The sequence below is a fragment of the Aphis gossypii genome, chromosome 3, assembly GCF_020184175.1.
Source record: "Aphis gossypii isolate Hap1 chromosome 3, ASM2018417v2, whole genome shotgun sequence".
NCBI lineage: Eukaryota > Metazoa > Arthropoda > Insecta > Hemiptera > Aphididae > Aphis > Aphis gossypii.
The window spans coordinates 46,333,639-46,361,471 of record NC_065532.1 but is presented as its reverse complement, the minus strand read 5'-3'; the positions used below and the strand labels follow the sequence as shown (position 1 = coordinate 46,361,471).

The 27,833-nt window shown below is 28.0% G+C and overlaps 1 protein-coding gene across 6 annotated transcripts; it reads right to left on the bottom strand.

Annotated features, from left to right (window-relative positions):
* Positions 1-12: 12 nt before the first annotated feature.
* LOC114122231 (transmembrane protein KIAA1109) lies at positions 13-27,623 on the bottom strand. Of its 6 annotated transcripts, XM_050204835.1 has the most exons (75): positions 27,298-27,623; positions 25,339-25,613; positions 25,069-25,212; positions 24,774-24,917; positions 24,587-24,687; positions 24,365-24,511; positions 24,184-24,307; positions 24,029-24,117; positions 23,624-23,722; positions 23,437-23,544; positions 22,745-22,882; positions 22,527-22,677; positions 22,285-22,440; positions 21,919-22,180; positions 21,663-21,852; positions 21,476-21,598; positions 21,188-21,388; positions 20,936-21,133; positions 20,731-20,850; positions 20,269-20,517; positions 19,352-19,524; positions 19,136-19,270; positions 18,858-19,049; positions 18,612-18,765; positions 17,447-17,592; positions 17,106-17,379; positions 16,769-17,013; positions 16,583-16,709; positions 16,413-16,514; positions 16,074-16,353; positions 15,822-16,010; positions 15,634-15,754; positions 15,289-15,565; positions 14,994-15,137; positions 14,322-14,529; positions 13,677-13,918; positions 13,444-13,594; positions 13,244-13,343; positions 13,042-13,170; positions 12,800-12,980; positions 12,509-12,667; positions 12,312-12,443; positions 11,638-11,767; positions 10,439-10,869; positions 10,152-10,368; positions 9,548-9,703; positions 9,272-9,486; positions 9,017-9,158; positions 8,450-8,953; positions 7,955-8,370; positions 7,668-7,880; positions 7,464-7,610; positions 7,286-7,403; positions 7,096-7,217; positions 6,902-7,030; positions 6,535-6,784; positions 6,070-6,395; positions 5,704-5,998; positions 5,226-5,625; positions 5,017-5,169; positions 4,710-4,934; positions 4,493-4,648; positions 3,999-4,432; positions 3,694-3,925; positions 3,496-3,617; positions 3,231-3,419; positions 2,967-3,150; positions 2,664-2,906; positions 2,442-2,599; positions 1,933-2,379; positions 1,588-1,854; positions 1,319-1,519; positions 932-1,248; positions 728-870; positions 13-615 (listed from the first exon to the last, which is right to left on the bottom strand). In XM_050204835.1, the coding sequence occupies exons 2-75, from the start codon at positions 25,580-25,582 to the stop codon at positions 405-407; spliced, it is 14,742 nt and encodes a 4,913-aa protein (XP_050060792.1). In that variant the 5' UTR covers positions 25,583-25,613; positions 27,298-27,623; the 3' UTR covers positions 13-404. The 6 variants fall into 6 exon arrangements, with proteins under 6 accessions (XP_050060792.1, XP_050060789.1, XP_050060791.1 ...); XM_050204832.1 differs by having other exon boundaries at positions 2,664-3,150; positions 27,207-27,623; XM_050204834.1 differs by lacking the exon at positions 11,638-11,767 and adding an exon at positions 12,105-12,177 and having other exon boundaries at positions 2,664-3,150.
* Positions 27,624-27,833: the final 210 nt, after the last annotated feature.

Here is a 27,833-nt window from a genome sequence, read left to right as displayed (position 1 = left end):
TCAATAACAAAATAAAATAAAAAATACATTTTAATAATTCAAATGCTAAACAATTTTTAAGAATTATCCAAATGTAAAAGAGGAAAGGAATATTATATTATACAATATAATTTTGTTTATAGACAATAATATGTTAATTACCTTAAATATTGTTAATTCAATGCAGCCTTTAATTTGCGCGTGAATAATAAAAAATATAACTAATCTTTGGTTTATATAAAATACTTAATAAATAACTGCCTTGGCCATAATAAATAGAACAAGACAAGCTTAAGTAGATAGAATTATTTTTCCTGTAAAAAATATAATATTTTTGCAGCATATAACTTTAGTATGATAAAAGAATGCAATTGTCACGTCCATTGGAATTATTTTATTTTGAATTTTTAATTAAATGTTTGGCCTTATATAGGATCATCCCTTCGGGAAACATCTTCTTCTCGTGCTATTGCTATCATCCGTAACATAAGCACAGATAACACTTTGTCTAAAGGATCCATGAACCCTCTTTGCATCCATTTTGGTATGGTCGTTCGAGCATGTGAGAAACCAAGCTTTTGTAATATATAGTCTACACCATAGGGCTCAATACTTTTGCCTCCCCAAGACAGTAATCTAAAATAAATAACGTATTTAAAATGTATTCAAATATATTATTATTAAAAGCCTATTCTACACATTACTATCTTCAGTTTAACATTATTTAAATATCATTATTCCTCCATACCTGACAGTTGGTTCCAAATGCCAAGTGGTACAATTGTAATCCCTCCAATCATTAGTAAACGATTGAGGCGATTCCATAGTAGGTTGACTAGTATTTCCAGTGTTTGATGTTTCTGGACTTTGAGGTCGATTAGTCATGGAAGACTAAATTAAGAAAGTTTATAAATTAATAAAAATAACAACAATAAACATCACTAGAACTTACAACTTTATCTTTTTCCAATATATAAGATGTAATGAGATCATGTAGAAAGAAAAAAGCTTCTGCATCTACAGTTACAAAAATATGATCTTCAAACTCTGTTATAAAACTACACTCAACAATAGGTTTGATATCATATGGAGAAGGTAACTTGACAGGTTGTGTGTGGTTGCTTTTTAGATTTAATTGTAAAGTAGGCAATGCAAATATGACTTCACGCGTATGAGTCAAGTTCTCTTGAGGTTTTGGTGTACGTGAGCGTGGTGCTGACTCAGTCGTATCTTGTTTCTCACGCTCCAAGCTTGGGAAACGGTCAACTTCTACATATTTTGAATAACATATTTTTTAAGTTTAATACCTAATTATAAAATAATAGTATAAAATATTTACCATCTATTTCACTTAATGCAAAGGCGTAATTAAACCATTCTTGGATAGTTTTGAACTGAGGTGGAAAAAGGACATTACGACTAAACTTACACACAGTTGCCATACTGTGTTGTGGCCGTACGGTACCCTCCATACCCAAGCTGAAAGTGAGATTTTGAACTATATTTATATCCAAGTCATCTCTACAGAGTGGTCCAGAATCTATGTATTCATAAAAAAAAATATTATTTATTTTGAAATTCTTATTAACAACATTTAAAATACATTACCTTCAAAATTAAACACTTCATGAGCTTCAGTTGCAAATGATATACATGGTTCTTTTAAGGAAAATAATGCCCATGACTTTGATTTAAAATTAATGCCATGAAAGCATGCCAAAGATATATTTACACCATGTAAATCCATTTTTCCACCTAAAACAGTACCCCAATGTGGCAAAGGGTATTTTAATGTGGATAATCTCAATCCAGAAACTGCTTCTAATGCACGTTGCCAATGTCGATGGTGATGTTTACATTCATCTGGACTTATGTCTAAAAATAATTACAGTAGACATAAAATGAATATGTAAATGTTAAAATATAAATGTAAATTTATATAATAGTACATACTATCTGGACTTGAAGTTGAAATCAATATACGTCTTCTCACAGTTTTCTTTTTTGAATTTTTCTCATTGCTGATTGATTCTCTGTGGTCTTGTAGACTTGAAAAAACTCGTTTACTGGACTTAAACTGCTGTGAGAAGAATTCTTCCAATTTATAGAACATTTTCATAATATCTGAGGATGTGCTTTTGGATATCATCATCTGTAATTGGTCCCAACCAAGATCACCGTGCATAAACACGATTCCTGGACGTTTGCTAGAGTCATGTACACTATCAGTTGATATGTTTTTATTCAACACTTTCCATTCATCCTTTAAAACTACTTCAAGTGAGCTAACTCTTGACATTAATACTGCTGTGCCCATATAATCTAAACGAAGTTCAAGTGCTGACAATTTTAAACCAACAGTATGACGAGGCTCTGAACCTGGATCTTCTCTAATCAAAACTATAAACAATAAAACCATAAAAAAAATTTTTTAACTAAAATTAAATTTATATAAAGCATACCATAGGTGTTAATTTTATTCAATTCAATTGTGCCACCGACAATACCGCCTTTAGCGTCAAGTCCGGAACCACCAAGACCTAATCCAATATGCATGTTTTTATGACCAGTACTTCCAATTGATAATCGGCCTTCAGAATGAAATTGTTTAGATAACCAACTAAACAAATATTATAATTACAAATTATGCTAACAAAATTATTCAATAAAATTAATTTACTTACGTAACATTTCCCATTACATTTCCCATATTCATGTGTACATTAAGTCTCTTAAAGTTTACTGCAAATATCACTAACGTTTCCCAAGCAGCTGCACCAACACTACTAGATTTCTGATCTGGACTTGAGTCATGGCTTGTTGAATTATTTTTTTTTTTTTCTAATGGTAAATGTTTATCACCTTTAATATTCAAGTGAAGTTTATCACGGGAAGGCTTTTTAGTATCGGGTGTAAAATTTCCATATCTAAAAAAAAATAAACAACAATTTAAAAAAATAATCAATATTAATTTTATATTAACTAACGAATCTTCAGGATCCACATTGTTACTGTGGTCACTAAACACGCTGCTTGGAACAGTTCTGGTAAGATCACCTAAGAAAAGTCTGCGCACTATGCTACGTCTATACCAAGCACGGGGAAATGCTAAAATTTCAGTCAACCGCCTCATATCATATTTGAATGAAGCAGATCCTATATCAACAATGGCTAAAAAAAATCACAATTTTTAGTTTATTAAAAAAAAAATAAAACAATAATAAGTAGACAAAAGAAAAAAAAATACTTACTAGAGAATCTAATAGTGGCATGACTTTGATCAGATGTACTCTTAGGACCAGGCACAGATTCAAAATTAAGCTTCCTACTTCTGGATAAGTGAAATTTAATAAATTCAACATTAACACTTAAAGAATCCTTGCGTTCACCATCGGCTAAAGGTGACCATGCATGAGCATGAGGCTCTTTTAGATTGGCTGCTATAAAAAAAAAAATAATAATAAATATAGGTAATTACTAATCATGTAATATATTTTAAATTAATAATTAATTTACATGATTTTTTCCCTCCATATGGATGAAAAATATACATAGAAAAGTCTGCCATTACTCCAGTTATACTTAAACCTCCAACTGCAACTGGTAGACTATTGGAGTCTTCATAATAATCTTCAAGTCTAATAACCAAGGATGTGCACGAAAAAAGTAAAAGTAATTAATAAATAATTAATAATTAGCCAATTTCTATATTACTCATTAGAAGAATCAGTTCTTTTAGAAGAGAATACAATATCCAATGATGGTAACTTCAGCATACACTCAACACGTGAAACTGGCAAACATGAAAATCGAAATGTTGATGTTTGAACATGGAGGTAGACAATTACATCTACAGGAAATGAAGTATAAGCGTATTGTCCTGGTGTTAAATATGGTGCAAACAAATCGTCATCATTTTCTGTAGCAAACATTGTATCAAATGTACCTAAAAAAAGGAAGATTACCATTTTTTCATTTTTTTAATATCTTTAGTGAAAAATAAAAATACGAAAAAATACCTGTATCGGCAAATTGTTGTGCTGGTATAGGAGCTAAAGTTTGCTCTAGGAATTCGAGTATATGTGGTGATATAATAGTCTCTTCTGGTATGCTTTGAAGTGTAGCCCAACAATAAAGGCTAGCTTTTTTTGTACTTGTTTTTCTACTAATTACTCCACTTGAATCAATTGAGTACATAAGGGATTGACCTTCATCAGACACCATTTTAGATGCGTAATGCACTTTGAAATCCAATCCAGGAATATGAAATATAGTTAGTTCAGACAGTTGAGATAATGTATTGGTCACTGTTTGGTGATGCCTTAATCGAGAACTTGATGTACTATTTGCACCTAGTTTATCTTTATAAGAACGTCTAGGTAAATTTGGACTTCCAGGTACATATTCAAATACACCACCAGAACAGCTACGTTCTTTTTTCATTCTAGACATTCTTAAAAATAAATCACAGTCACTAAAAGTTTTAAAAATTAACAATTTTTAAAATACTTACAATTTTATTTCATCATCTTTGACAGAATCTTTAGTGTGTAATACACATTTCCCACTATTAATAAAAACTTTTACATCTAATTCAAAATCAATATTAGGTTCTTGTGGTTTTTGAGTAGCGCCCGATACAAATAATGGATTAACCAAAAAGTCATCCCTATCAAAATAATATTTGATTTGATGAATAAATATAGTTTTTAAGTTTAAAACACAATTACCTTGCATCCATATGTCCGCCATAATCTGTGTTTGGCCAACTATCATCACCTTCTGTAGTTAAGCTTTGTTCAGAGCTAGCACTGGGCAATGAACTTTGTCGGAATATTTCTTTAGTGTTACTGAATGTTACATGACCAGGGTTTGTCACCCTGAATGATGTTGAACGTTGGGGTCCAGCTTGAGGAGAATTTTCCACACTACTTAAACTAGTCACTTCGTCAGGACTTAACAAATTTATTATTAATTTAATTTTTATTGTATTGTTTTAATAATTAATTTGAATAAAATGTATAAAGATTACATTACCTTTGAGTTTCTTTGAATTCTGATACTTCTTGTGTAGGTGAAACAATAAATGACTTTGATCTGTATGTAGAACTTTTGTTGCTAAGTCCAAATTTACCCTTTAAGCTTGATTTACCTTTCACACTTTGTCTTCTTAATTTCTGAATCATATCTCTAAAAATTAAATTGTTTAGCATCAAATAATAATACATTTTAAAACCAAATCTCACCTTCTGAACCCTTTGAAAACCATTGCTTCCAATTCTCGTAAACGCTTTACTTCGTGTTCAATAGTCCCTTGAGATGCTCCCAATGAACGTAAATCATTTATGGCTTTAGCTTGTTCATACATTTCTTTCTCAATTATCTTTGATCTAGTCTTAGCACTCATGGTGGGATCAATGGCTAAAGACGCTAATATATCACCTTCCATGTTTGATTTATGTCTAATAATATCACTGTCTTGAGATATAGGATCACTATCTGATAATGGATCATCAGTATCTTGTACTCCAGTCAAAGCAGTTAAAGTATGTCCTAATGCACTAAGCTGTTTTCCTATATTTACATCTAAATGCATGTCAACACCTTCCATTTGCCATTTTACATTTAGAAACCATTTTGCATTTTCTACAATATACAATTACATATTTTAATATTTAATAGCAAAATTATTTATCATGGTATTAATTATAAAATCCTATATACCTGTAACAGAATCTAATTTTTGAGAAGTTGTACGACTACATACTTCATATGTTCCTTCTGACACTATGCACAAATTCATGGCGGTAGATACAAGTTCATTAGTTATATCAGGTTTCCAATCATCAAGAGATGAATCAAAATCATCAGCAAATCTTAAACATAAGCCAATGAAACGGCCCTTACTGACAAGAGATCCAGAACTACATGCTGATATACTAGTTGATTCTAATGTAACTACCACTGCAGAACATGACTCAAAGTCCATAAAAATTGACCGATTTAAACCCCATGTTGTCTTTAAAATAAATTTATAAATTAATGTTTATTTAAACTATAAAATTTAAATTTATAAATATAATTAAATACCTGGGGAAGTGGATTTAAAGGCACACAAATACCCATATCTTCAACAGTCAGTTGTAAGAAAATAGTACCCAAATTTGGTGATACTGGAATTTTATCAGATGGCAATTTTTCAGTTGACGGCTGAGTAGCTGTCAAAACTTCCTTATTTAAACTTGCCCTTTGTTCATTCCAATATTCATATGCATTTTTATAGTTTAACCAAACTAATATTGCCTTGTCCACAGCCAAAGGTTGAATATAAATTAATGGTCTTCGTAGAGTGATAAGTATTACTTCTTTGTCTTCGCCTTCACCAACCATTTCTCCTTGGAAAGCATTCCGTAACTCTAAAAATTAAAAAATATTATAAGAAATAAAATTTATAAATATTAAGTGTAACAAATTAAAAGGTTAATATGATTAATTATTAAAATATATTATATGACTGTCTGATATACAAAGTATGAATATAATAGCAACAATTACCTATTCTTGTTTTGAAAAAAGCAAAACTTTGGAATTCAGGATCAGCCTCTTCAAACAATGGGTTCCGTATCACCTGACCAAGTGATAAATTTACATCAATATGGGCTTTGACAAAAATTTTAACTTGTTCAGATGTTTGATAAGACGAGCCTGATACATTTTGTACTCTATTTGATAGTTGAAAGTCTGCTGATCCTGTTTCCAATCGTACAGCACAATTTGTTGGAGTAGTAGCTGTAAGTTCTATGCGCTACAATAATATATGTACCAATATAAAAAAATTGTTTTAGCTTTCAGTTTTAGACTATTTAGTATAATAATTTTAATATTATTAAAAATAATATATTAACAACTTTTGAAAATTTACCCTCATTTTTACAGTCAATGAAAACAATATTCTTTTGACAGGAGAAGAACGATTTGTATCATTATCTTCTAACCATATAGGTACAGGTTTTTCACCTCCGTATACTTTTTGAACGACTTCATTGACTTCCTACAAACATAATAGGTTTTAAATATTTAAATAAAAGGAATCCAATTAATTATAAAATAACTAACTTTCATGAATACTTTTTGAACAAATACTAAATGGTTTAACAAATCTGTTGTGAGTGATTGTTCAAATACACCAATATCAGCCACAGCGCTTAAATAATTTCCTTGGCGTAGTACAGCACCATCTGACAAATAAAAATTAATTCAATGTAATAAAATATTTCTATATATTTTTAAATTTTAAAAATTTTACCTGTTCCAGAAAATTGATTTTCTCCTGTTTTTAAACCACCATCAAGTATATATTCTGCTGATACATGCACTTTTGGAAGTTCTATACTAGCTTCTGATGGTAAATTTGTCTCAGTCACCTATTTGTTTTAAAATTTAATTTAAATAATGTAAATTTAATAATAATTTAAAAATCAAACCGGGATTTTAGTTGAAAACGATAATGTATGTTGTGGCAAATCAATTATAAACTTTGCTTTATTTCCTGTATATCCATTGCTGGTAACTTGATCCATTTTATATTGTGCTCTTAAAGAAGGCAATAAAGCAGCAGTGACGGTTAAACACTGAGAAAAAAATAAAAATAAATAACAATCACAGTTTATAAATTATAACTATATTACTTGAATGACAGCAGTGAAGTGCATAACTAATGGTTGTAGCAAAACATTTGGTTCAGGAACAAAAACCTTATTAACTTCTTCTTTATGCACTCTCTGTACCATTGGACTTTGTTGAGCAGTCATACTTGGTAGTCCTATAGATCCTTGCGCATCACTTTCATCAATAGTAGGAACACGTCCCATTCGACTAGATGTTCGAGCCACACGAAGTTCCTAAACAATAATTACCATAATATTAATAGAAAAATATTATGTGATGTACTAACTAATATTAATTGATAATTTACTTGTAAGGTAGATGAAAGTTGCTTGCTTCCTCTTGTCATCATTCCGTGAAGGGCAACAGGATGTTGAGGGATATCAATATTTACAACACCAATTGTTAATAAACCAGAATTTTGATCCTTTGTTCGACGACTCATACTTGAATATAAAGTCTGTGATTTACCTACAGTAACCTTAACAACAGTCTGTTGATTAGGTGCAACACCTTCTAAAAGTACTATCATAGTACGACCTATATGTCCAGTCAAAGAACACTCTAGACTTGGGGGCCGAGTTTTCTTTCGAAAAGTTGAACTGGTATGTAAGTTAGTAATTTCTGCTTCTAATTTTAAACCACTTAATGTGGCCAATAGTCTAGTTCGATGTATACGAACTACAACAAACACCATAAGTCTTGTACGTTCTTCCTTTGTTATTCCTATAATATAATGTTTACAAATTTATAATGACTACAAAATGAAAAACATAAATGTAAAAAAATAAAAAAAATGATTTACGCTGATTTAGCTGTGAAACTGGTGGTACTGGAGTACTTGTAGACCCGTCTTTATCAATATCATCACAAGATTTGGCCTCTGATAGTATATCATATTTTTTAGTGCCCTTATATCCTTCTGATACATCTACACCCAATGATATTCTTTGTGTCACAGTTTTAGTTTCAGGCATTGTAGCATATAATTCTAATAAATGGTAAACAGTCTTCCAACATCTAGGTGTCATTGACACAATATTGGAATCCACCTCGTCAATGGGTTTCATTGGTGTAATGCGTTCAAATTCTGATAAACTCGGAGTTAAGCATTCGCTTACTACTGGAGTTTCACTCAAATTCATATAACCTTTAACACTTTTACCAGTTGATCTTAGTTTTTGTGCTAACGTTTGGTGTTTTGAACGTATTGACGGAGAAGGCGATACAATTGGTTTCAATTCGCTAGCTGAACGTGGCAAAAATCGTTTGATAGGAGGTGGTGTGGGTACTGGTACTTCTGATTGATCTAAATTATTCAACCAACCTAATAATGAAATGTATTTTGGATGAAATAAAAATATGGATTTACCTGATTGTGATGTTGGTGGCTTAGCATTAGTACGCGAAACATATGGATGAGGCTGTTGTTCACGAAGCTCTGTTTGTGTATCTTTCACATTTTGATACATATTAGTTATTTGATTAAGTAGTCTTAACAGAGGCATATTAACCTGAAAATTTAATTAAAATAATTGGAGGATAGGAATGCATAGAGATAAAAACAGAAATACACATTGTAATGCTGTAATTATTATGTATAATTTATATTCTTTATATATCTCACCTGTTGAGAAATATATCTAACAGAAACACAAATATTAAATGATGTGTTTGAATGTTTTTTTAACTGGCCTCGTGATAAGTATAACATATTACGTCTTTGTCGTCGAATATCATCAACAACTGTCATATCTGCTGATCGACGTACATCGCATTCAATACTAACACGATCACACAAGAATGCAGGTACTTCAGGTAATAAATCTAACCATGGAGTTTCTAAAATATATAATTAACATTTTAATGTGAAGATAAAGATGTAAGAGGTATAATCGTATACCTGATTTTGATTTGTTTTTAAAGGATTTTGATTTCTTTCCTGTTTCTGGAACTTTTCCATACTCACTGACAACAATGTCTATACGCATTGTTTCAAGACTTCCAACAAGTGACAAATTAGATCCCCAAGAGTCAAGTGCTGCCATACCATTGTTACCTATATTATAATATAAATTATATTATACAGTAAATAATAGAAAAATAAATAATAAAAATAAGTAAATAATAATGTAAACATATTATTATATAAATGTAAACATAAGTGCATACAAGAAAAAATTGTCATTTTCCACAGTAAAAACATCTAAAAATCTCTAAATAGTTTTTTTGCTTTGATAATTTAAAATTTTTTTAGTAAAATATTGAAAGGAAAAACAATTAAAACTACAAAAGAGAAAAGGATATAATTATAATTAATATATATGTGAAAAAATATAGAATAATAAGTTCCTGTAAACATTAAATGCGTTCAATTTAATCACCCTGTAACTTATATTTTCTTATTATTGAAACTATTTAAATATTTTACTGATATTCAATATTCTGTTTGAAGTAATAAAAGCTAATTTTTTTTATATTAATTAGTATAATCAATACAAAATTACTTGAATTAGGGTTAACCATTTGTTGAGGCATAACTCCAAGACTAGATAGTAACGGTTCAAAAATGAGATGTGCATCCAATAATCGTAGTGAATCATATTTAGGAAATATATTAAAACGTAATGAATCTGATTCTGCAAAATCAGCTGATGATTGATTATCGGATGTAAGAGGTATATTTTTTGATTCAGATGTACGTAATGGTCCTTTACGTAGTCGCTGAAGAATAAAAATATATTGGATAATTAGATAAATAACTAAATATTTACATCATTATAAATCTACAAACCCAATTTCGTATTTTTTTGGCCTTTGCCAATCTATTAGATACTCGAGGTTCAGGATTAATAAAATCTTGTTTGGCCATCCAAGTGTAAAGATCTTCATTACGATCAGATTTTTGTGGAGACATGTTTATAGCTTCGACACTTCCAGCTAAATTTTCACCTTCTACCGGAGCTTGATAATTATTGTCACCTAACGGAACTTCAACAATATTTTTGTATGTATGCTGCACTGTATCATCCAATATTGGAAACATCACACTAGCTCTAGATGAAGCTGGCATTTGTGTAGGTAATAGTGATTTATTGTTTTTAGGTTGATCACAAGAAGAATTATGAGAACTAATTGCAACACTCTCATTTGGCTGATCTGTCACACCGGTCGGAGAAAATGGATCATAATAATGAGACTCATTACCATAATTTCCTTTTGGCCCTATCATAAATAATAATTTATTATAATATATTTTTAATTTAAATTTCAGCAATTAATTACCAAAGCTTTAAACAAGTTAATTAGCAAATAAAACCCAATTTGAAGCATTAAGTTAAAAAAAAAATAATAGAATAAAATGTATCAATCTATATATATTTAAAAATAAATACAATACAAAAAAATTTGTTTGATGAACATTGGCTATCTATTATATGCAAATATTTAATAAATTAATCAGCCATAATGACTAATAAAACTAAGATAAAATGTAATTAAAATCTTGATGAATAACTACTGACTAAATATAGTGATTTTACTAATATTTATTTATTCTTTTTTTTTTTTAAAAAAAAAAAAAAAAGCATGCACCAATTATTTCAAATCAGCTTTTATACTATAAATATTAGTTGTACAGCATAAATTATTAGATATAGCAAAACACGTAACAATTATAATATATTAATAAAAGTATAAGTATTTTTAACAGGTAGCCATTACAAAACTATAAGCAATTTTTTTTCAATGTGTTATGATACTAATACATTATATATTTAATTAGAATACCATAATAAGAAATAAAAGATATTTACCAATAAATAGAAATCTAAAACCAAATAGGTATACTCAAAGATAAAAACTCGTTTATAATGATAAATGTAAAAAGCGGCATGCAAGGATATATAAATATATACAATTCATATTGTATACCAAATACGAAATTATTTTATTTTATATAATATCTAATTTTTTAACATTTACATGTCGTACCACATTTGTTTGTATGCGATTTGAGTACCCGTTGTAATGTAGATACATGCGAATGACGTTCGCTGGTCAGCAGCATAGCACACTCGTCCGTTATTCCTTCTCCGCCTTCTTCCCCAGAAGCCTCCCCATCCTTTAGCATATGACCAAAAAATACATATATACAAATGATACCCAAGGCAACAAATTACAAATAATTATGATTATATCCAAAATATACAGTAAATATGAAATAACAAATTAATATTACATTATTAATGTACACATATTAACACAAATTAATGTGTAACTATTATTAATATTAGCAAACCATAAAGCACCCTTAGAATGACACTAATAGTGACAATGAATAAACGTATTACACAATGAGACACCTAATGAACCATATAAAGCATTACACCAAGTGATTATGTTTTTTTTTTTTTTTAAATAATGATATTTAAATACTTGGATACTATTTTTTTGCTTACATATAAATAAATCGGGATTGTGTGATGTATTTGGACTTCGATGTGAATTTAAATAGCCACAATCATAAAACACCTGTTTTGGAAAAGGATACTAATTTGAAATTTTGTTTTTACCAGTAAATTATCCCAAGTAGGTATCTGAACTACATTTAATTTTAATATTTTGAATTAAAAAAAAAAAAAAAATTGATCAAATTAACAACATACCTCTTCAGCATCTGAAACTGCAAAAGTTACATTTAATGGTTTTAAGTTGTGATGTCGGCTTTTGAAATTGTGTTCAAGTAATAATGGGGTATATAAGATATTTTTCCACTGACGACTTAAAACAATAACGCCCTATAAAATATTTAAATTAAATTAAGTTAATTATTTAAAATTGTAAATACTTTAAATATATTTACTTGTCTCAAAATTGATAAATTAGGCAAGAATGGATCTTTTAAGTTAGTATCAATGGCTGCATCACTTTGAAGAAGATATTTTTGCAATATATTACACAGTTGACATGAAGGATCTTCTTGCAGAGTTTTAGCCAAGGGTGTAGTATGTCTATAACGGCTCTATAAATTAAATATAATTAAAAATTAAAATATTTATTAAGTTATTGCTTATTATTAGCATTAATTATATTGTTTATATAATCAATTTTAATAATTATCATATTGTCAAAAAAGTAATAAAAATAAATATACTTTAAGTGGTATATGAAGACTTTGAACATCTAATGCCTCAGCCATTAAACAAGTTACAACAGCTGTACATCGTCTATATCTAGTTCGTAGCATTTGCACAAGACGCATTGCAAAACGATTACTAGGATTCATCCATGCATTAATAGCTGGTGATGCTGTACTGAGTAAATTCCAGTCATGTCTACATAATATAATTTAGTTAAATACATTATTTGAATCAATTAAGATTACAATCCATATACCTTGTATAATCTATTTTACGAGTAATTGGTGTTAATGGGGGTGCAGCAAAATTAAACCAAACTTGACATACTTCCATGACACAAGACGATGCATTCTTATCAATTCCCACTTTTGCCACTGTATTTTCACTATGGAAAAGCCAAATTTAATTTGGAACATAGTATAACTCTAACATATATTAAGTAAAATTTAGGAACTTACACTATATCTTCATTATTAATAAAGGTTTCTGAAGGAGTTTTAATTTGCTTAGGAGTAGCCATTGGTGTTGACCCACCACCTACATCTTGTTTGCTAGAAGCTAAGAACAATAAAAATAAATTAATATTCATTCAATAATAATGAATAAGAATGTCCAATTAGATCACAATCTTATATTATAATATTTCTATAATATTTACTATTTGCTTTAGATTCTATATTGTCATCATTTTTAGGTCGAATCTCAGAATGAGATACTTTTCCAACTGTAGATTCAGGTACTGGTGAAGGTGATGGAAGATCTCTAATTTCACGATCATTCTCTTTCTCAAAGTTAGATCTTTTTACAACCTAATTATAAAAAAATTAACATAATTGTTATTAACATATTTATTTAGATAACATATTTAGATTTATTATACAAAATACAAACTTTAAAAGCAATGCCTTCAAAACCACATTCCATCATAATAAATCCCATTTTTTCATCAGAAATATTTGTCAGCACCATTTCATCATTATCGCTATTCACATTGTTCTGAATCTCTGTAGATTTTCCTTTAGAACAAGTTTTAAACATTACTTTAGAACAATGACCCGGTATAGCTGTTATAACTGCTTCTTTTAATATTGAACACTCATTATGCAGTCGACGTAGTTGAGCATGTGCTCTATCTATAAATAAATAATAATTAAACCATTAAAATACTTAGTTACTTGATTCACACTAATCTATAAATTCTATATTTCTATACAACATAAAATAAAAACACATATTATTTAGTCTGATATTACAATTAAAATAAATGAATATTTATGCTGAATGCTGATACTATCAACAGTTTAATATAATCATAAAGTCAAATACAGGGTAAATCACTAAACAATAGTTTACAGTACTAATCAGAAATAAAATCTATGGATAGTAATTTAATGTCCTACACATTCTGCATTAAATTTTCAATAATTTATAAATATGATAGAAACAAAGATTTGAATGGAATTTACTGTTAGTTAATTAAATTAATTTCATAATAAAAATTATTATTTCTCTATTTTAATAAAAACAAATAATTACTTATGTGCAGTGTGATAACTGTTTCTTCTTGCTGTTTTTCAGAAGTTTCTATATAAACTGGTTCACCATGAGTACTCTCCGGATCAACTTCAGATGTAATATTCAATCCAAGCAAAAATGCTTTTCCAGCAGCTCTACTTAAAACACCTTTCTTTTGACCACTTGGTGCTACAGCAGGTGGATGATATGTTTGTACAATTTCTCTAGCCTTTAAATAGAAATCATATGAATTTAACACATTATATAGTGAAAAAAAAAAGAATTTTAATAAATATCATATAAAGGAAAATTAGAATGAAAAAAATTTTCAATTTTAGTGAAATCAATCATTAATACTAATAAATATGCTTTTCAATAGATATTTTATTTGATTTTATCAAATTATTTGTTGACATAAAAGTAGTTTAATTGATAAAATATTTTTGAATACATTTCATACCACAACAATCCAAAACCATACCTAACATAACAAACGACATCTATACATTTATTCTAAAAATACATGAAATATCTTTAAATTATTGAAATTTAGTATTTCTTTTCAAATCTTATCTAACTTCCATATAAAAACCCTTTCAAATAGTTATGGTATAAACTCATCAAGACTTATTCATTTTATCAATAAATATATTATGCAAATGTAAAATATTTATTTAGTTATTGAATACTAACCTGTTTACTAAAATGAAACTTAGTAGTAAGTTCTTCAAGACATATGGCCAATAATGATACACAAGTCAAATCTCTAATATTATCTAACGCTGAAAAAGATATAACTTCTTCAACAATAGATGCTTGTAGTACACAAATGTTAATCTGAAATATTTATTAAAAATATAAAAGTTAAAAAGCAGATAACGTTTTCTAAACATATTAATTTAATATTTAAAGAACTTTTTCAGTAATATTGATTCAAAGTTAAATTAATTCAATTATATTCAAACAGTATATAATTTTTAAAACATACTTTTGGTAAAATAACAGTTCCTTGAATTTGAGAAGCAATAAATTCTTCATAAACACGGTTTGGTTGTTGTAAATCAGGTTGAGCATCTTTATTTAAATTTGGTTTCACTCTTTCCACAGTACTCCTTTTACTTCCTCCACCCTGCATCTGGCTTAAATATTTATCACGTTTAAGTATATTAGCGGCTTCAACACGACTAATACAACTGGAATGTAAGTGGTTTAAGACAGTGAGCGGGTGAAGATTAGTAAATGTTGGAATTAAACTATCAACAAATCTGTAAAATATAAAAATATTTTTAATATTGTTCAGAATAAATTAAGTAATTTGAAATATTATATATACTTTTGTAGTGATTCTAATGCTAATGGTGTAACCATCAAATCAATATCTCCTTTGAGTTTAATCACAACTGTGGTCCTTGTTCCAGTTTCACTTCGCAAAGATACCATTTCTTCTTCACAATCTAAAAAATACATTATATTTAATAGTAATAATACTAATAATAAATGCAATACTGTATGGAAACATACCAATTTCAAATGTTTCTTTTGCATTTTGAGTAAAATCAAACTGTGATTGATCCCATGTATATTTTTTTGAAGATTGTGTTTGTGTATTAAGTGGACTAGGTTCTTTTTCTTTAGAATCTGTTCTAGGCACCATTTTTAAGCTCGTAAAACCTTCAGCTGTAGTTTCAAACTTAGGTAAATATCTACTACCTGTAATATTGAATTTAAGTATAAATTATTAATAACAAAAAAACTCATTAAAATAAAGCTTACCAATAAATACAAGACGATCGTCTATTGTATGCTGATAAATTGGAACAGTAAATGCATCAGATCCTGCTGGCAATGATGTCTGAGACCAATTACTACAACTTATTTGTGATAAATGATTTGTATAAGTGGTGAGTAATAATGGAGAATCAACAATAGGCTTGTTGATATGCATATGCAAATTTATAAGTGCCAAGTCTTCTTGGGATGATACAGCAGACATAAAAGATGTACTGGATATTGAACGCGAATCTGATGAATCTATAATGCCACCATCTTGTTCCTAAAAAGGTATTATAATAATTTATTTACATGTAATAACTATTTCCATTAAGAACATACACTATCAATTAAATTATGTTTAGATTTCAATAATGGACTTCGAATGGCATCTCTACTCATGTCCACAGCAAGTAATGTTTTTTCATCATCAGCTAAATCACACTGTAAATAAAATGAAATGAATATAAATTTAAAAAATGAATTTGACTAAAAATTAGTATTATTTTTACTTCTAATGTGTCTATATTTAATATGGTATGATCTTGATGCTCAATTGTTGTGTCACCAGAAACAGTAATATTACTTAATAGAGCTGGACTACTTGGTATGATGGTTGTTTCACTTCCAAAATGATTCCTTAAACATTTCATATGTAAAATATCAACATTTAAACATTTTTGCATTAAAATACTTACTTAATAAAAGATTCATTTTGACCAATTCCACTATTATTCAAGGAACTCTTTAATGAAGAACACCTGGCTGAACCCAAAGTTATTCTATCAGTATTCTTGGGATTACTAGTTAAAGTAAGATCTTCTTCAGCCGAAAAAAAGATTTCAGATGGATTATCACTAGTTATAGATAAAGTTCGTGAATACGGATGTTTTGAACTGGTTTGGTGCAAGGAATGTATAGAATCAGCATTGGCTGCACTAATCTAAACATAAAATAGAAAAATAAAGCCCAATTTGGTATTTTTAAAATACCAGTCACTCTCGCCAGCCATTTGGGACGGGAGAAAATACGTACTGAATTATTCTGGGCACTTGAAACAAGTGCATTATATTGTAGGGCTGTTGTGTTAAAATAGTCAACAGCAAGTCTAGAATCTGAAACGCTATACTTAGGGCAAGCACCATTGTCTACAGCTAATGTGTTTTCAGGCACACTCAGTATGGACCTAGTAGTATTAAATCTGTGAGGTGATGGTGGTCGTGAATCCATTTTAAGTACAGGGGTTGGACTGGCATCAATTAGACGTGAATACGGCACTTCGCGACTTATTGTTTGTACTCCATTTAGTCTAGAAAATGGTAGGTAATAAGAGATATTTTGCAACTAATATTGCTGAAAAAAAGTTCCAAACAAACCTGCTGGCAGCAGATGAATAAGAGAAACGTCTAGATAACGGGTGTGTAGGTAAAGGAGAAGGTATGTCTTCACTGTCTATTGTGTATGGCATATTTGTTGGGGCATTAGAACTGTTCTTGCTTCCCTCAGACTGATCTTGGTATACCTATCAGGAACCGATTATACATTTTAAACAAAAAGTATGTATATGATTTTCTTAAAACAAATATTTATTGGTTCTTTTTTCATTATTATTCCCTAGATAATAAATAACATTTATGTAGCATAGTTTATTAAAGCAGAAATAATGGGATGTTTTAAGTCCCAAACAGCTGGATTTTTTTAAAAAAAAGCAAGCATTTAATTGATAAAAAAAGTCTATTAAAAACATTTTTTTATTTATATCTATTAACTTAAAGCGTTTAAATTATAAAATATAAATTAAATAACTGTGTCTAGTATATGTAATAAGTAATAAGTAAATAATAAATAACATAACAATGATATTAGAATTATTTAAATTGTGCAAATTTATAATACACTCTCTGTAATCTATAGTATACTTTTCACAATTTCAATAGCTGAACATACCAGTCTAAAAGATAATTGTTAAGAAGTTTTTAACACACTTATTACTCTATACAGTCTTTAATATAGTAGACATTTATTTTAATTTATGTAATCTACCTCATTATAAATTAATGTTTAGTAGTTTGTTAATAGATAATTAGAATAGTTGAACTTATAAAAGCATTTTCCTACTATAATACTATATTTTATATATATAGCGTTAACTTAAAATTAAAAAACTAACATAAAAAGCATTTTTAGTTTTTAATTGTGACTAAAATAAATTTCTTAAATACTCAAAAATACTTCCTAGTGCTTCAAAATCTAAGTTCTACATGTTTTATTAAATAGTCAAATATTTACAGATATTTTTATTTTAAATGGTATAAAAATATATTTCTTTCAACTACTGAAATTATTAATCATTAGGTACAGAGAATTTCATTTTTAAGAATTATTTAAGATAATTTTAGTTATTATACTATATTAGGTTGTTTGATAAAAATAAATTTTAACAAAACTGATAATTCTAAAACCAGAACTAAATTAGTAAATCAATACACATAAATCATAAACATTTAACCCTATTTTAAACAAAATGTGAACTATTTTTACCTTATTTACAAGACGAATGTTTGGCCATTGTGGTACTGGATGATCATGTATGACAACACCACTACCAATATTGTATGGTGGTGTATGAAATATTAATTGACAATCGTGTAAAATACTTTGGCCAAATCCTGGATCTTTTCCACTTTCGTTCACTCTATGAAATAATAATTTAAAAAATAAAAAATTACCTATATCTTAAAACTATATACTTTAAAATTTTAATTAAAACAATAAAAACTTATAAACCTTAAAGCTGCAATATTGATGCCATCTTGAATATCATTTCTAGATGGTTTGAAGAAACGTTGACCATTTCGATTACGTCCAAAAAAAGCACATCCACCAACACAACCACATTTTCCAGTCACAAGAGATCTACTATCACTTGGCCACAAAAACCATAATCTTTTGTAACGATCATCATGCAGTTTAAGATATCTATAAATTATAAGTAAAAAATATAAAAATATAGAAATATAGCAAATATTTAAATATAATATATGATCTGAATACTAAAAGCTTACTTATGTTGAACAAGATGTAAATTTTTATCTGAGTCAGATAAAGAAGAGGCCAACTCAAGTATAAAAGGACCTAATGATGCTGAACCAATTTCTAGCCACATTTCCTGATTTTCATTAGAGACACCACTAATATTTCTAAAAATATAAATCATTCAATAAATCAATATGCTTAAAAAAAAGCAAATTCTTAGGATAAAAATATATATATATATATACCGTTGCTGAGATCGATTACTTCCAGAAGTATTAGTGTTACTATTAAGTCCAAGTGTATTTTGTGTACCAGCACAAATAAATTGTTTGAGTTTAACCGCTGGAATAACCAATGTAATACCAGACTTGAGATGATTACTATGTAAATTACAATGTGATAATCTTAACGGGGAAGCCTAAAAAAAATCAAATAATTATTACAAATGTTAATTGAATACTTTTTTTTAATTTACATCATATATTATATAACTTAATAGAAGAACAGACATTATGTTCAATATATTCATATAAGAGCAAAACATTATGATATTTTAAATAACACAAAATCAAACATTGTTGTTTATAATATATTATCCATATAGTAACATAAAATATATTTAATTTTGTTAGAAACTTGTTTTTTTTTTTTTATATATTGATGCAGATAAACAAAATTAAATTTCAAAGAAAAAAATAGATATTTTCTATATTTTTTTATGTAGAATTGTTTTATATTTATACCAATTTTAAATTTTGAAAATAGCAGTAGTTAAAATAACAAAATCTAATTAGTTTTTTTTTAATTTTATTCATTATTTTCTTAATATACACTGATAGTGCTTAAAAATCAATTTTGGTTTTATACTTTAGTAATTATGGCCCCCTAAAAGTTTGTGGATTAATATTAATGAATAGTTTCAATTGGACAAATTTACAAACATGGTGTATAATATCAATATTATACATGTATTCTGTAATTTACTCATTCCTAACATGTCAATTTTAAACACATTAATCATTTTAATATAAAATCAAACCCATTCTAAACTAGATTTATAAAATTATCTTAAGATAGATTTTTTCTATCATTATTGAATCTATTGATTTTAATTACATTTAAAAACTTAAATCCATATAAATCATTATTGAATAATACTTACCCATAAGTTAATAGCTGTACCAGACTCAACTAGATAGATATCAATAGCATCAATAGCTACACGAGTCATTCGGTATTTTATCTCATCAGCTGTGGGACATCTATAACAGGCTTGTGGATCATTATGAGGACATGTTGATGGAGGTGAACCATGATGACATTCTAGTGGTAAATGAGCTGGTTTGAGCTGATTTTCTGAATCAAACATTAGTAAGAACATAGTCTCTAAACCAGTCACTACGTGAAACAACTGGAAAATGTATTTTATTATTAATATAACATATATAAATACTAACATATCCAAAATTATGATACAAATAAAAAGAAGTATGAAAAAGTATTATTTTCAAGTAGATTTAGATTATCTATAAGTTTAGAAAAAAAAAGTTTATGAAGTATTGTAACAATTTATTTTTTTGAAACTATGAAAAAATAAATAATTAATACAAAATATAAATCTTACTTGAGGTGCAGTAGCTTTACCACTAAGTTTTCCCAATTGAATTTCTAATAACCAAGCATATTCTAATGTGTCTTGGTTAAGATTTCTTTCAGCATCACTAAACATAGCATGACCTCGAATCTAAATTAAAACATACATAATATTAAATTGTTAATACGAATAGTATAAAATAAGTATTTATAAGTTAAAAAATTATTATATATACTTGTAAAGCAGAAAGCATTAAATGTCCTTGATTTAAATGATGATCTTTTGTTGGCCGATTTCCTAATTTATCACTAGATATAAGTAAACTAGGTGATAACAATAACTGTAACTGAGTGTCTCTATATGATTTCTTCATTTCCAGTCCAAAACGTTCAATTATTATTACTGGGCAAGGAGGGTCATTATCATTACAATTCTGAAATGATAAATAATGTTACATTTTATAATAAAAATATTTTATTGAACTTACTTTAATGAGGTGGGCCTGTAAATCATGCATAGTAATAGAAATAACTACTTCCAGTGGTCTATATTCACGTGGATCTACTTGAATTTTTAAATCTGATAAAGAACTACTATCTTGATCAATAACTTTATCTGTATTTGCACTTTTTGGGTTTAATTTATCATTCATGTCTGTAAAAATTTGATCTTCGCCAAATATGCTTTCCTAAACCACAACATGAATTAATGTTTAAAAGTTAGAACACTTATGACATATTAGTTATTGTCTTATTGATAAATAAAAACAGTTTACCTTTAAATGAAAGAAATGCCTAAGCCAAGATCCATATAAAAACATTACTGATGAACCAATTTCCAACTCTAAACTGACTTTATCAGCTGGTAAAGTAGTTGGGTCAAATTTTTGACCTTCATCCTATTAAAATTAAAATTTTAAAGTATTTATTTTAATAAAAAACTATATTCCTATTTCCACTTACTAAAGTCCAGTGAATAGGAACATTTTGTGTTTTGTGATGTTGCATTCTCATTGGTGAAAGCAATTTTTCTTCTTTTTCAGGTGTAGTTATGTCAGCTTGAGGTGGTGGTCCATACATTGGCATTGGATGATAAATAAAATTAATTGATAAAGCAACAATTGGCATGGTCCAACAATCTACCCATCCAAGACTAAATAAAATTTTTTAAATTATTACAATAACATGATTTGAATTTATTAAAAACAATTTCCTATACCTTTTTTGACAAACATTTCTCCATTTACGTCCGTTATCATCCAGTTTTGACTTATACACTTTTCCATCACGTCCAAGTAATTTAGCATTTTGATTTAATGACAGCAAAACACTTCGACTAGTATATACTTCTGGTAAATACATAGATAAATCTATACTTTCGCCTTGAATCCAAAATCGAAGTGGTAATGTGTCAGGCAAAAATTCCGTAAATGGAAGATCGAATGAAAAATCAAATAAATCACCACTGGCCGCAATAAGAGCTTTACAATACCACAAAACAGTACATACAATTAGAAAAATTAAAATTATATTGTAACTAGGTAATATTCTATTAAAATTATTAAAAATTATAAATTATAATAACCATTTTCTTGATTTTGAGATGAACAATCAATCCAATTGTATTCATTACTAATAGTTATTAATTCAAATTCTTTCATAAGAACTGAAAACTTCCACGTATATGGCACAAAATGTAAAATATCAGGCCTACTTTTACTAGCCCAATCATTTATCATTTCTAATAAAAAAAAAAAAAAAAAAACGAATTTACCAAAAACATTTAAAATCTTAATAGGCTAAAATAGTTATTTATTTAAAATTTACCTTGAAAAAAACCTTTGTGAGCATAAGTAAACCACCCTGTTGCTTTACAACCAGTTAAATTAAACAACCATTCTTGATGATCATTCCATTGAATTGGATAATGGCAATGAGCTGTAAATTCTAATGTTTCAGACTCTAATAAACTGCGAAACTTTAAACATAATATTAATATTATATAAATAATAAAAATTGGATATAAAAAAAAATAAATATTTTACTTGCAAACTTGTAGTTGCTTCTAAATGAAGTAGCTGCCCAGTAATTTTAGTGGTATAACCATCATGTGCTACTAGCCATGGTAAGGTAATTTCCATGTATGAACCAGGTCCAACATTAATATGGATTGCATTAGTTTCCTGAAAATAAAGTTATAGTATTGATTTAAAAATATATATGCCATAGAATATTCTTTAAAATTATTTCTAAAAATATTTATTACATGCCATTTTAAATCTGTGAGCCTATGCATAAAAATAAACTACAAAAATGTTTGATCAATCAGACAAAGTTAATAAATGCCTATTGGAACTTGAAATTATTTACATAATTCAAAATAATAAACTTTTTTGAAATTTTGATACGGACTTAGGAAACCGGAAGCCAAGTATAAAAAGTTTCAAATTATATTTCTATTTCACTAAAAATTAAATGTTTAATATATTTTTTTGTTAAATTTTTTTCCTGCCCTAAATGAAATATATAATTGAATACAACTTTATTATAGTATTCTAGTTCTTTAACTCTTATTATACAGTATATTCCAATCATACATGTCTAGAAGTTAATTTTTATAGTTATATTATTCACTTAATATATTAAGATTTTTGTTCTTTTATAGAATAAATAAATAATAATAGGCCAATCAATTAAAAATAAATAATGATTAAAATAATAAGGATAAAAAGCTTACTTTATTTTTAGAAAACAGAATGTCAATAGTAGACTCATAAAGTGTATTCAGACGAATGTCAAATGCTTGTACTTGACGTTTTTCACCAGGTAATGGTGGATCACTAACCTAAAATATAAATTACATCATAATAAATGTTTTAATATTTATTCTAGATGGATGAGGAAAATGAGAGAACTCAATTAACCTTAAGGGCCTGATAATCTTGAGGAAAGAATAACTTAAATAAATGTTCCCTTTGTCGGTCTGCCCAAGGACCATAACTAAAGTCTGTCCCTTTGCCACACTAAAAAATAATAATTATTAATTAACAAAAAACAGTATGGTATAATATTATGTTGAACTAAAATATTTATGTTAAATAATATTCAATAAACTGCTGCTATATAATATTATATATATATAAAAAAACTATGAACAAATATAAAGGTAAATAAGATATACCTTGACATATCTTTAGTAGTTCTGATACAAACTAGATACAATAATGTGCAAAAATCCAACAATATCACAGTTTATAGCCATTATACCTTGTTATTTAATTATAGATTTTAGCATAAAATGTTAAATCATAAGTTATAATTTTAAATACCTTTATATCAATTCCCCAAATGGGTGGAGCAGATTCAACTATATCCCCATTTGCTAATTGTAACATTTCAGGTTCTTCAGGAACAACCCCTATAAAATGAATAAATACAAATTTTTCAACTAATAATCAAAGATACCTTTATAAAAATAATTTACCTGGTTCGTCCATATAGTAATAAAGTTCTATATTATTTGATGAAAATACAACAAAACCAGCACCCATGTATCGAGGAGGATCATCTGCCATGCCAGTATATTTAGGGCTTGGTGCTAATATCACCTATAATAATAAATGTAATTTTACATAAATAATTTATGTAATATAACAATATTTTACTTTAAAATTTTCTGCTTTGCATTTAACAAAATGCATAAAATGGTCCAATTTTGAAGCAGCTGGCTTAGTAGAATATACAAAATGGGCTTCTTCGACATTGACTAGTAAAGTGGTTGGTATAAGTCGATTCCCAAATACTACTCGGCCCTACATTTTAAATTATAAAATTTATAATAACATCACAAAAAAATTTAATGAAATAAAACAAATAATAAAACTTACAGATGACACTTCCATTTTTATCACAGGTATAAGGTCCCTCCAGCTTTTTCCAAGCACTGCCTCTTGCTTCTTATCTTTATTATTTTTTGCTTCCTCTTCTTCTAAAAATTAAAACAATAAGTATCATTTATAAAAAACAAAATTTTGCAAAACCTAATATTGAAAAATGTCTTCATTTTGTACTCACTGACACTTAATTCATCCCAAGGAATAATTGACGGATCTAAATTAAATACTTTTTCTAAATTACTATACATTTTACAACGGTTATATACATGTAGTTCAAACCCATTTAACATAACGGACAACCTAGTATCAGAATGTGACAAATCTAAAAAAAAATAGACATATATAGTATATACCTAATAACATAGTTATCTAAATCATAAATCATAAATGAATAAGTATATTAATTAAAATAATAGACTAATTGTACTGTTTTAAAATAATAATAAAAAATAATTATTAAAAGATTCATTAACCTTCTGATACATCTTTAGGAACATAAGATCGCCACCAACGGAATATCAACCAGCCATCTTGTACTCTAATGGTATAGTCTTCAGTGATATAAATAATATCTCTGAACATAATCTTACCAGAAAGAGCACAAACTGTAAAAGAACCTGAAAAATTATTTGTTTTTAATTAATACTTACATATTTTCCAACTTATTTCAAAATTTTTAATTTGAGCAAATAAAAATATTTAAATTAAATTTCAAGTAATAATTATAAAATATAAACATTTACCTATACTAAGATATCCTTTGGTAGCGTAGAACCGAGTCAACAGCCTGGTGACAATATATGCTGTCACTCTAGAATTGTAATAAGTAATATAAATTACCCAAACCATTCCAGATATCAGCGAGAACAGCATCCAGGCAAAATTACTGTCCATTTTAATGTCATCGAGGTGAACATCAGTCAAGTTCCATGAAGAATCCTCCATGCGATTGGCCGGTTGATACAAAAGTGTTGTTTCTTTATCCATTTTGAAGTTATTTAGTCAATATACTTTACATCTAAAACCAAAATGATTTAAAATTTAAAATTAAAAAAAAAAACAGAAAATATAAAGATATGTATGTTAAGAAATATTATTGACCATTTTAAATCAATTATCATTAATAACTTAGTAAACAAAAAATAATGTATACATATACACATTTTTTTTCATCAAAAAAATCTTCAAAAGATAAAAATAATAAATATTAACTTGAAGGATTATTGGAATAAGACATTACTTATATTTAACCTTCATACATTAAAATTGTATAATTAAAAAAATTTTAAGTACCTACTATACAGTTATAAAGTAGCCAGTGTATATCTAAATATGTATAATTACTAGTTAATGATTTTTTAATACAATTTCACATGCAAATAAAATTAAATAAGCATTTTTTTTTTTTTTTAATTATTAATGAAGATTCTTAATATCAAGTTATAAAAAATAGAAAATTACTAATATCATAATTAATACTGGAATAAAATAAAAGTACACTTAATCATTAATCTGTCAACAATTAAATTAGTCACTATTATAACAATAACATATTAGTATTATCTAAAAAGTAAATTAAATTAGTAGTTTGATAAGTATAGTTCTAATAAATATATTTGGTTGCATACTCTTAAGTTTTTAAGATAGTTTTAATTATAAATTGTATTTTATTTGTGCATAACTATATTTAAAATTAAGTGTGATTTTTCTTTGCAAAACCAGAAAATATGTGATTAAAAATGTATACTTCTTAATTATCTATAGAGAAACCACAATAAATTTGTTATCCTTGTCTACCTCTATCATTTATAGAATATTACTTTTTATAGAAAATATCATAAATCCCACTTTCTAGGATAATAAAATTAATAAAAAATTGAACACAGTAATTGACTAATATTGATTTTAAACAAAATTAATGATTGGAATGTTTTTTTTTAAATAACCACTTGTGTTTTTGGTAAATAAGTTCCCGCCTAATGAAATTAGAAATATTGAATTGTTTAAGTAATAATATATAAATAATTTTAGGTATAAATTGATGAATTTTTACATTACATAGATAAAAGTAATTAGATACAATAAAGTTTGGTTTAACCTGTGAATAATAACTTGCCAAGCAACTGTTGTTGAATTGATATATTTGACAATAAAAATTGAAGAATTGTCTTAAACGTAGTTTAAATGTTGTAAAACTGTTATTATTTTCATAAAATACTACAATGTAACATCTTGCGATTGACAAAATATGTTGGTCTGAAAAACATTTCGATGTGATAATCTGGCCATAATTTTTAAGACACTTGTATAAGCTGACAATGTTATATATACACAACTAAAATACATATATTTATGTATTAAAAACTACTTAGCCACACTAATTTGTGCAAAAACCAATTTTTTTTTCAAAGGACTATATCAATCGAGAAAAACTAGTTGTACTGTATATAAGGAAATATATGTTATATCATTAAACCTGATTGTAAACGTTTGGAAAATCACCATAAAAACAAGACAAACCAGATTTCTATGAACCCTTATTCGTGGGATAACTATATAGTCCGTAAAATGTAACAGTAGTATTAGTAGTAGTGAGAATGACAGTAGTTACTAGTTATCCTTGCGGCGCACTGGCGGCACAACAAGTGGCGACTGCACAGCGCGCGCGAATGTACACGGCGAAAACGTTTCCGGAAACAAACCTTCAAAAAGGCCCGATACTTTCGTCACCGGGCGGACGAGAATTCTGTGGAGGCGCAGACTTGGACGCACCCGGGCTGTATCATAGTATTACGAAGATGCTGGTCACATAATGACAATAAAATTGTTGCGTTTGTAATTGGTACGCGGTTCATGCGACTTAGGGGAAACGGACATCCGACCGGATGAAAACCATCGTGTTGTGATTATTATAAACAATGAATTAAAATATCGCCGGACGAGGAATCGCGGAGCAGCTCGTCGGAAACACTTAACCAACGGCTTACAGCAGCTCGTCGGGATTGTCGACGGTGTTTTGAACGAGATTGTGTAGCGATGAGTGATTATAACAAGACACGCCCCTCTATCAGTCGATAACGAGCCGCCGAATAGAGGGACTCTCCCCACCAACTCGACTAAAAAGCACACGCACAACAGCTTTCCTATCACACCGCCGTCAATGATTCCCAAAGTCGGCACTCCGCGCCACTGTTCAAGTGGTCTGAGTCGCTGAACAATTATAATATATTAAAACGAT

What these genes read in the sequence shown, in the direction of transcription:
- LOC114122231 (XM_050204832.1), bottom strand. Translation starts at nt 25,582, where the DNA reads ATGGATAAAGAAACAACACTTTTGTATCAACCGGCCAATCGCATGGAG. An exon ending in GTAAAGCTACTGCACCTCAA is followed by an intron (nt 20,518 to 20,730) that starts GTAAGATTTATA and finishes TACATTTTCCAG; the next exon opens with TTGTTTCACGTAGTGACTGG. An exon ending in AAAAGAAACATTTGAAATTG is followed by an intron (nt 15,755 to 15,821) that starts GTATGTTTCCAT and finishes TGTATTTTTTAG; the next exon opens with ATTGTGAAGAAGAAATGGTA.